The sequence below is a fragment of the Cryptomeria japonica genome, chromosome 11 (assembly GCF_030272615.1).
Source record: "Cryptomeria japonica chromosome 11, Sugi_1.0, whole genome shotgun sequence".
Taxonomy (NCBI): domain Eukaryota; kingdom Viridiplantae; phylum Streptophyta; class Pinopsida; order Cupressales; family Cupressaceae; genus Cryptomeria; species Cryptomeria japonica.
The window spans coordinates 200,105,628-200,116,491 of NC_081415.1; the positions used below are offsets into that span (position 1 = coordinate 200,105,628).

Here is a 10,864-nt window from a genome sequence, read left to right on the forward strand (position 1 = left end):
GCACTTGTTCTTGGGCTCCCACAAATTTCCTGCACTGATGGTGTTTGTCATGGCTGTGTTCTTGGCAAGCATCACAAAGATCCATTTTCGAAGGGAAGAGCCTCTCGTGCTTTGGCACCCTTGGAGTTGATTCACAGTGATCTTATGTCATTTCCCACTCCTTTTTTTGGGGCCAAGTATGTACTCACTTTTATTGATGACTTCTCCAGACGCACTTGGGTGTACTTTCTTAAGTACAAGTCTGATGTCTTTGATTCATTTCAAATCTTCAAGACATATGTAGAGAAGCAGTCTGGTTGTTCTATTCGGCGGATACGTACAGATAATGGGGGGGAGTATGTGAATCAGGCTTTCAGAGATTTTTGCACTGAGCATGGTTTGCAGCATCAGTTTACTGTTACCTACACCCCTCAGCAGAATGGTGTCGCTGAATGCAAGAATAGAACTTTACGGGAGATGGCTAATTGTATGATTCAGTCCAGGTCCATGGATTCGTCTTTTTGGGCTGAGGCAGTCAATTGTGCCAACTATATTTAGAATTGGATGCCTCACAAGGTTATTCGACATATGACTCCTGAAGAGGCTTGGTCTCATGACAAGCCTGATGTTTCCTTTTTCAGAGTGTTTGGCAGTGAGGCATGGGCTTTTATTCCTGATGCTCAAAGGCAAGCCATGGAGCGGAAGAGCCGACCACTCATTTTGGTTGGCTACTGTGAGGATGTTAAGGCGTACAGGTTGTTTGATCCTGATTCCAGAGAGGTCCTGTTTCGACAGGATGTTCAGTTTGATGAGCGCCTTCCCACAATGGATACCCCGACTCCAGTGTCTACTCCTCTGCCTCCTCCGACCACTGCACCCCTTCAGGATCTTTTTGAGGATGATTCTGATGATGGTGCTAATGATCCACCATCCCCACCTCCACCCGCTCCACCTCAGATGCCCAAGTGGGCTCGCCTTACTGTTGAGGCGGCAGGTCCTATGGTTGGTGATCCTTCAGATACTCGTCGCACTCGTTCTCATACTATGGGTTCTAGTCTTTTGAGTCATGCTATTTCAGATGATCCTCAGAAGTTTTCAGAGGCGACAGGTCACCCTGAGTGGGATTGTGCTATGGAGGAAGAGTATTCTTCTTTGATGAGGAATCATACTTGGGATCTTTGTCCTCTTCCTAAGGGCAGAAAGATGGTTAGGGGTCACTGGTTGTATCGCACCAAGTATGCTGTTGATGGTTCCATTGATAAGTACAAAGCACGTCTTGTTGCGAAGGGTTTTTCACAGGTTGAGGGTATTGATTACTCCGAGACATTTGCCCCTGTCGCCAAGATGAACTCCATTCGCTTTGTACTATCTCTTGTAGCTTCTCGGAGTTGGCCTGTTTTTTAGATGGATGTAAAGAGTGCCTTCTTGCATGGAGATCTACAGGAGGAAATCTACATGGAGCAGCCTCAGGGATTTGTGCAGAACAGTTCTTTGGTTTGCAGACTTCGGCGTTCATTGTATGGTCTCAAACAAGCCCCTCGGGCTTGGTATGAGAAGATGGACTTTTTCTTGCTCTCCACTGGGTTCTCCCGCAGTCATTCTGATCACACAAAATACATTCAGCTTCTTGAGGGTGACATCCTAATTCTTGTGCTATATGTTGATGATCTTCTCATCACAGGAAGCTCATCCTCTATGATTCAGCATATTCAAGGTACCTTGATGGACCAATTTGAGATGATAGATCTCGGTCTTTTGCACTATTTCCTTGGTCTTCAGGTGATTCAGTCTTCTGATGGGATCTCTCTCCACCAGCAGAAGTATGCTCTTGACATGCTTCAGCGCTTTGGCATGCTTGATTGCAAGCCTGCTCCCACTCCATTTTAGTCAGGGGTTGTTTTGATTACTGCTTGTCCCACTCCTTCAGTAGATTCTACACTTTACAGGCAGTTGGTTGGCAGTTTGTACCTGACTCACACCCGTCCTGATATTTCCTTTGCGGTTGGTCTTGTCTCTCGATTCTCCCATAATCCTCATGAGAGTCATTGGCAAGCTGCCAAACATATTTTGAGGTACATTCAGGGCACTAGTTCTCATGGCATTCACTACACATCAAAGGAACCTCACATTGTTGGCTACACTAACTCAGATTGGGCTGGTGATGTCATTGATCGGAAGTCTACTTCTGGCTTTGTTTTCTGTCTTGGCTCTGGTCCTATCACATGGTCTTGCAAGAAGCGGACTACTCATGCATTATCGTCTACAGAGGCTGAGTACCGCGCTGCTGTGCTCACTAGTCAGGAGATCTTATGGCTTCGACAGTTGATGATTGAGTTTGGTTTTCCTCCTGATAGTCCCACTGTTCTTTGGTGTGACAATCAGAGTGCTATTCATATTTCCCGCAACCCGATAGAGCATCAGCGGATGAAGCACATTGAGCTTCACATGCATTTCATCCGTCAGTTGATTCAGGGTGGTGTTCTCATTCTGGAGTACATTCCCACTTCCGAGTAGGTTGTAGACATCTTCACGAAACCTTTTGCATCGCCACGCTATCTTCAGTTGAGTTCTATGCTTGGGGTGAAAGAAGTTGTCCTTGGGGGGTCTTTATGAGGCCTTCCTTCCTTCTTTCAGCATGTTCTTTTATCTCTTTTTGGAGAGGAGTTTTTTCCCACTGGGTTTTCTCCTTTGTCTCCATTTCATAGAGATTTCTTTGTATTTGGGTACCTGATCAGGCCTTGTTGCCGAGACCCATCTTTCATGCTTTCAGTAGTTGTTCTAGGTTTTAGCTTCTCCCTAAGTCTAGCTTAAGGGGGGGTGTTAGAGTAATTGAGTCTTTACTTGATTAATTAAACAATATTTGTTTAATTCTTTAAGTTCTCAATTATCTTTTTACACTTAAGCTAACATTAGGTGCATATTAATTAATTATTTTATTAATTATTATGTGCAAGCCTAGGGTTTTCCCTTTTTAGGGTTTATTGACCTATTAGAGGTTAATTTTTCTTTTCATTGTATTATCTTTTCACAATACATTTTTGGTGAATTGGAGCTCTCATCTTTTGAGAATATTTTTCCTGTGTTTTGTGTGTTCTTCAGATTATTGCTTCCTTGCTTCTCCTTGTAACAGGTTATTCGGCTTGCAAAAGAACTTCAGGCTACTGTGAGTTTGTATTTCTCAACTCCAATAAAATCTAGGACTAAAGGCAGAAACACTGAAATTGACAAAACCAAGCCCTAGACTTCATCAAATTCACTAAACGAAAAGCGAACTTAATCAATTTCACCCCCGAACACTTGCAAAGCAGAGAGACTGACGAGACTGCCACCAAAAGACCCCAAAAAACAAAAACCAAACGACCAAAAGGGCCTAGCAGGTAGGGGGGGTCCCTATCTAGGATGGGGTGATGTGTGATTAGGTCACATCAGGACCAATAATGAAATTGCACAATGATCAAAGTCTTGGTTGTGATAGTGATTTTAAAGGGCTACACACCATAATCCAAACTCAAATTGTTGTTATGGTGGCAATACAAAAGTTGCATATAACGTATGGATCCAGTGTATATCTGAATTATGCCCCATTAGCAAAACTACCCTAAAAATAACAATTTAATTTATATATGTCAAACCTAGTGATTAGTTGTATGAAACCTTTTTACTGCAACACTTATTAAATGCAATATATCAATAGCAACAAATAATCATAAAAAAACCATCATCATGCTTTAATGCAAGTGATTTATATGGAAAATGTTATTTAATTATTACAAAACTCCTTATATGCAAATCGTAGCCACAAACTTGATACATTTCTACCCCAAAAGAATGTAGAATTACTCTAGTAGTCTCAATGCCCCTTCAACACTGGTGTAAGTTTAATATAAATCTAAGATTTCAAATATTTTGCCCAATATCACTCCAAGGATTTGTCAGCTTTTGTCCTCCAATTCTAGACCTAGAGGATTTTCTTCCTCAAGATAATGAACTAAATTTAAATGCTCTAACAAAGTACAAATCAAGAATTAGAATGGTTGATCGATGATGCCTCCTCCCTATTTGGCCTCTTAAATAGCCCTTCCATCAAAAAGGCATACCTTTTTAAATGCCCCTTGATTGATTATAATAATATTTATTTAATTATGTCCAAGGGGTTGAGCTTAACTAGTTAAAACATTGGGTTCTCACTGTGGAGACCCAAGTTCAATTCCCAATAGGGACATCTAAGTGGAATTCTAAGCTGTGACTCTTGGCCTTCCATAAAAATGGGGAAGGTCTCGGGTCAATCTAATCAAACATAATAATAATAATAATTCAAAATATTACGGCTTCGGCCTACTACCTACCAAAATATATATATATATATATTAAATTATAATATTATTTAATCATTCTATTTAATATTATTTTACATTATAATATTATTTATTTAATTATAATATTATTTAATCATTCTATTTAATATTATTTTACATTATAATATTATTTTGTTTTAGTTTATTTTATAATTGATATTTATTTATTTTATAATATAATGTGATTGTACTAATTATGCTAAAGAATACATTTATTGCACCAAATTTCTACACTTAATCCACCATGCTCACAAACCATACACATGGTTCTTGCAAAGAAAACAAGGCATTTGGATTTAAGTTCAAAAAAGAGGCATTACAAAAAGGCACATAGTGTCCAATTAATACCAATGAGGTGGTGGTCAAAATTGCATTTTGAGGTGAGAATGACATTTATTGGGTTGTATCAATCACACACAAGTATATTTAGTCTAAATTATTTTTCTAGAGAATCAATGAATCAAGTAGTTATTGGATGCAAGATTGAAAGGTGTAAGAAAGATATTTTGTGAGAGTTTAAATAGAAATAGTGGCATTTAATAGATAAATATTTTTTTTAAACATGACACTGGGAACAAATGTTAGATTTGTTGAAGCCATATACTTCATAGTGCATCTTGATACAATTGACCTTATATTCATGTAATGTGAAAATGTTGTAGATACATGAATAAGATGAGACCATGTTTGGGAGAATTTCTAAATGAGGATGAATAATGGTATAAGGGAACGAGTCCAACTTTGCAAAAGATTGCTACTTATTTATCAATATTAAACCATTATCTCAAAATGGGCCTAAAACTAAATGAGAACAGGCAAAGGTATACAAATACTCTCTAACAAATAATTAAAACAAATGTATGTCCTATTAAAATGATATAAAATGTAATTATTTTTATAATTTTTTAAAAATATTAGTTAACATAATTAAAATAACAAGTGGGAGGTATTTATTGTAATGTATCAAATTATATTGTTTCATTAATATTCATAGTGTGTTTTTTTAGTCAAATTTATTATCCATAATTCACAATTAGTGGTTCACACAAACCCATCTCTCATGAGCATGGGTAATTGATCTACTTAGCAGGTGAGACTGTAAAGCATCAAAAAGTCATATGAAAGTCACCTATCCAATACTATGGTCAAATTCGCTTAACCATTAGATTTTCCCCAAAATCAAATCCACTTAACTTACTAGCCATTTACAATAAAAAAATATATAAAATCATAAATATTATATATTTATAAACAATATTATATTCTTCAATCTATTATAGTCTATATTAACATAGTGTGGTTAAATTAGGTTGTTGTGGATCTTGCCACCAAGGTTCAAATCTCATTCAAATGTTATTGTTGAGTCTTTATGTCAAGGATGAGGTCCCTTGTTTGATAGTTCCGAAATAAAAATATTTACCCCTATTTTAAAAAATACATATTATTTTATTTTAAATACGATTAAAAATTACTATTATTTCATAAAAACAAATTAAAAAATTAAAGTGAGATTTTGTAGTGGAAAAAGTGGGCGAAGTATTATAATATACAGCAATGTCTATGCAGCATACAAGATGCACCTTTGACCATGATTATTAATTAACTTAAAATATAAAATCATTTATTTTAATTTTTAATTTATAAATAAATACGACCAAAAATACATCTGGTATGCTGCATAGACAAAAATAGCATTTTGACATACTATTTTATGAATATTAGTACTTAAATCGCTTGTTACTATCAATATATTTTTCTTCAATCAAATATTGATATCGTGTTTGGCAATGGCTATGCAGCGGACAAAATGGCCCGCGCATGCCATGCCTTCTCCATGGATGCCCCCCATGTCCTGACCGCACGGTACTGCACCACCTTCCGTCCTCCTGCGCAAACGTCGGGAATGGCCAATCACTGTCCGCAAACGTCGGGAACGGCCAATCACTGTCCAATCAAACCGTACACGTCCACCACCATCAATCCATCAGCTCGATAAGTTATATATTTAATTTTTTTATTTTTATTTATTTTAATATAATTGTATTATAATATATAATTATGTGATTTTAACATATATGTAAATTTTAATAATATTATTTTTAAACTATTTAAAATACATTAGGTAAATAACAGTTTAATTTTTTAATTATATATTTCTTTTTTTAATAATAAATTTAATTTAAAAATAAAAGTAAAAAAGTTGTAATTAAGTAAAAATATGTGTAGCTAATATAAAAATTTAACACATATATTAAAAAAATAATTAATATAACTTAAAAATAAAAGTATAATATAATTAAAAAGAAGCTTTAAAAAATATAAAAAATATGTGTAACTTGGTTAAATATTTTTAACTAACTTAGTTACTTAGTTCCTTTTATTTTTAGTTTAGTAAATTTTTGATATTTCTTAACTTAAATATGTGTAACTTAGTTACTTAAATATTTTTAACTAAGTAACTTAGTTACTTTTAGTTTATTTTTTAATTTTTTTTAACTTAAATATGTGTAACTAATCATTAATTTTAACATCCATAATATATAACTACTTAAGCGATTTTAACATATGTAAGTTAAAATTAATGATTAGTTACACATATTTAAGTTTAAAAAAAATTAAAAAATAAACTAAAAGTAACTAAGTTACTTAGTTAAAAATATTTAAGTAACTAAGTTACACATATTTAAGTTAAGAAATATCAAAAATTTACTAAACTAAAAATAAAAGGAACTAAGTAACTAAGTTAGTTAAAAATATTTAACCAAGTTACACATATTTTTTATATTTTTTAAAGCTTCTTTTTAATTATATTATACTTTTATTTTTAAGTTATGTTAATAATTTTTTTAATATATGTGTTAAATTTTTATATTAGCTACACATATTTTTACTTAGTTACAACTTTTTTACTTTTATTTTTAAATTAAATTTATTATTAAAAAATATATATATATAATTAAAAAATTAAACTGTTATTTACCTAATGTATTTTAAAAAGTTAAAAAATAATATTATTAAAATTTACATATATGTTAAAATCACATAATTATATATTATAATACAATTATATTAAAATAAATAAAAATAAAAAAATTAAATTTTTAACTTATCGAGCTGATGGATTGATGGTGGTGGACGTGTACGGTTTGATTGACGTTTGCGCAGGAGGACAGAAGGCGGTGCAGTGCCGTGCGGTCAGGACATGGGGGGCATCCATGGAGAAGGCATGGCATGCGCGGGCCATTTTGTCCGCTGCATAGCCATTGCCATCGTGTTTTGGGGTGGTATTTATTGGCTAGCCCGAGTACGTATCCTGATGGGACAGTCTTCTCAGACAGAAGTGACTGAAGAATGATTACAAATTAATGACCTGTCAACTAAAACCAACTTAAAGATCCACTGTTTTTTTTAACTTTATTAGCCGTCCGGTACCCAATTCCACAGCAGTTGGAATTTGTACCTCTCTGAACTTTCAAATCGTTTTCCCAAGCCGCTACATACTTTTATTGACAAGATGCCAAATACTAAAAAGAAAATCCCACGCCCCCATTAGGTTGACAGGCATTTCGTACAAGAAATGTAAGCAGAGAGACCACGAAATTGAACAGTGAAATGGGTACCCCACAAGTATAATTAACGTGCAGAAAGCAAAACAGAAAAGCAGGAAAACCTTACCTTCTTATCAACAGGTGGATTGAGATCAACTTAAACCGCCTGAATTAATGGATGTGTTATCTATTCTACACTTTTTCCAACTTAAAGATCCACTTTTTTTCACTTTGTTAGCCGTCTGGTACCCAATACCATAGCAGTTGGAATTTATACCTCTCTGAACTTTCAAATCGTTTTCCCAAGCGACTACTTTTGTTAACAAGATGCTAAATAACAAAAAGAAAATCCCACGCCCCATTAGGTTGACAGGCATTTCGTACAAGAAATGAAAGCAGAGAGACCATGAAATTGAACAGTGAAATGGGTAACCCACGTGTATACCTAATTAATGTGCAGAAAGCAAAACAGAAAACCAGGAAAACCTTACCTTCTTATCAACAGGTGGATTGAGATCATCACTAAAGAGGTACCCAAAGAATGCATCCAGGGGCAGGTGGTGGTGGTGGTAAAAGGTGAGCTGCCCCCGCTCCCGAAGCATCTCCATCACCCGCTGTGCATCTTTTTCAACAGCGCCATAATCGTTGAGAAACCTCTGCAACACCTCTGGGGTCATGGAGCCTCCCTGGCCACAGTAACTCTCATAAAGGGTGCGCACATCCTGGGGAGGCTCACGAGGGCCGCTAGTAAAGTGGCGAGTGAAGCAGCAGAGCATCTTGTAGCGCAGCTTATCGTGCTTCTTGGCTTTGGCCCTCGCCAATTTGCCCTCCGCCATTCGGAAGCACATTTATCTCTGCAGGGTGGCGTTACCGCTGCATTTCCCCCCCATAAATAAGTTATATTGAGCGGAGTAGGGGAAATGGCAATGGAAGATTCGAAACTTGGGAAATGGACTATTATCATACCTTACTCACCAGCGCCCTTATTCCTTATGTTTTCTAAGTGCCTATAATTTTAGGGAATAAGCTAAATTGCCACTTGGTTTTGGGGCCCATTTGTGTGAAAAGGGTGTGTCAATGATATATTTATATGGATATGACTTCATGGGAATTTGTTTGAATCTGTTTTTTTAAGTTGGAATAGAATTGGGCTGGGTTATCTTTTGGGAAAGTTATGATCTTTAATATATGTTTATACTATCGAAATATAAAAAAAATATTAAGTGGACCTCTCATATTCATGGAAAATGGATTCTTTGAACTACATCTTATGGAAAAATGGGTCAATCTAAATATGATAAGTATTGTTTAAGTTGGATTAGAATTGGGATATGTTATCTTTTGCGGTTGTAGGTATTTTGGCTCCAAAAATATCTATCGTACACCGATAACTTTCATGTTATACTATAGTGGGGGACAGCAGCCGCAACGCTTCTGCCTAGCCCCGCAACCATTGTGTGCCTATTCTGCAGTTTTTATGTCCACAGAACATGAAAGTTATCGGTCGTATGATAGCATGATTTTGGAGCGAGATTAGGCATGTCCATTTTTAGGGAAAGTTATGATCTTTAATATATGTTTATACTATCAAAATTTAATAAATATTAAGTGGACCTCTCATATTCATGGAAGATGGGTTCTCTAAACTACATCTCATGAAAAAATGAGTCAATCTAAATTTGATAAGTATCGAGTGGATCCTTCATGTCCATGGAGATGGGTTCTGCAAACTACAACTCATGAAAAAATAAGTCAATCTAAATATGATAAGTATTAAGTGGATCCTTCATGTTCATGAGAGATGGGTTCTATGAACTACAACTCATGGAAAAATGGGTCAATGTAAATATGATAAGTATTAAGTGGATCCTTTATGTTCATGGCAAATGGGTTATATGAACTATAACTCATGAAAAAATGGGTCAATCCAAATATGATAGGTATTAAGTGGACCCTTCGTGTTCAATAGAGATGGGTCATGTGAACTACAACTCTTAAAAAATATGTCACTGAAGATTAACTCAAAAACTACATAGTGGAGCAAAGTCGGGGAAATGACAATGGAAGATTCAAAACTTAGGGGAATGGACTATTGCCATACCTTACTCACGAGCTTTCTTATTCCTTATGTTTCTTGAAGTGCCTATAATTGTAGGAAATAAGCTAAGTGCCCATTTGGTTTTGGGACTCATTTTACTCAGTTTTTGGGTCATTTCTATTGAATGTGTTATGATGTATCAATTATATATTTATATGGGTTTGATTTGAGGGAAATTTTTATAGTTATGTTTTTAAGTTGGAATAGTATTCAGATATGTTATCTATTGGAAAGGCTATGATCTTTATCATGTGTTAATACCATCTAAATATAATAAGTATTAAGTGGACCCCTTATGTTCATGGGAAATGGGTTTGTGAGCTACAACACATGAAACAAAAGGTCAATCTAAAGATGATAAGTATTGAGTCCAAGTCCTTCATGTCCATAGGCGAGGGGTTATGTGAACTACAACTCATGAAAAAATGGTTCAATCTAAATATGATAAGTATTAAGTGGACCCTTTGTGTTCATGGAGAAGGGTTATGTAAACTACAATTTATGAAAAAATGGGTTAATCTAAATATAATAAGTATTAAGTGAATCAGTCCAAAACAAAAACTAAATGAAGCACATAGGCAATTGAAATTCAACACACATCCAATACATGTGAACACCAAGATTTTCTACGTGGGAAAACCACTGTGAGCACTTGCCCACAAAATATATCCACTATGTATATCAGAATACAAAGAAAAGAGCTAACTGCTTTGAACTTGCAAACCAAGGCTAACTGCTCATGGTGCAAGATAAAAAAGAGGACTTGCAAAACCTGAAGCTAATTGCACTCAGGGCAAGATATAAAAATGATATGAAAAGAAGGATCTCCTAATCATGAAGTTGTCCTTGAACTCTACATCAAGTGACCACTTAGACCTCAACTC

General features: G+C 35.3%; 1 protein-coding gene across 2 annotated transcripts in view; it reads right to left on the reverse strand.

The window, feature by feature from the left end:
• LOC131041262 (phosphoinositide phospholipase C 2) overlaps positions 1-8,871 on the reverse strand; it is a 137,993-nt gene extending 129,122 nt beyond the window's left edge. The window contains exon 1 of one of the 2 annotated variants that reach the window (XM_057974289.2): positions 8,374-8,871. In XM_057974289.2, coding sequence (XP_057830272.2) covers positions 8,374-8,730 — 357 coding nt within the window. In that variant the 5' untranslated portion in view covers positions 8,731-8,871. Of the gene's footprint in view, positions 1-8,009; positions 8,074-8,373 lie in introns of those variants that run through there. The other variant, XM_057974297.2, reaches the window with a different exon arrangement.
• Between the last annotated feature and the right edge of the window lie 1,993 nt (positions 8,872-10,864).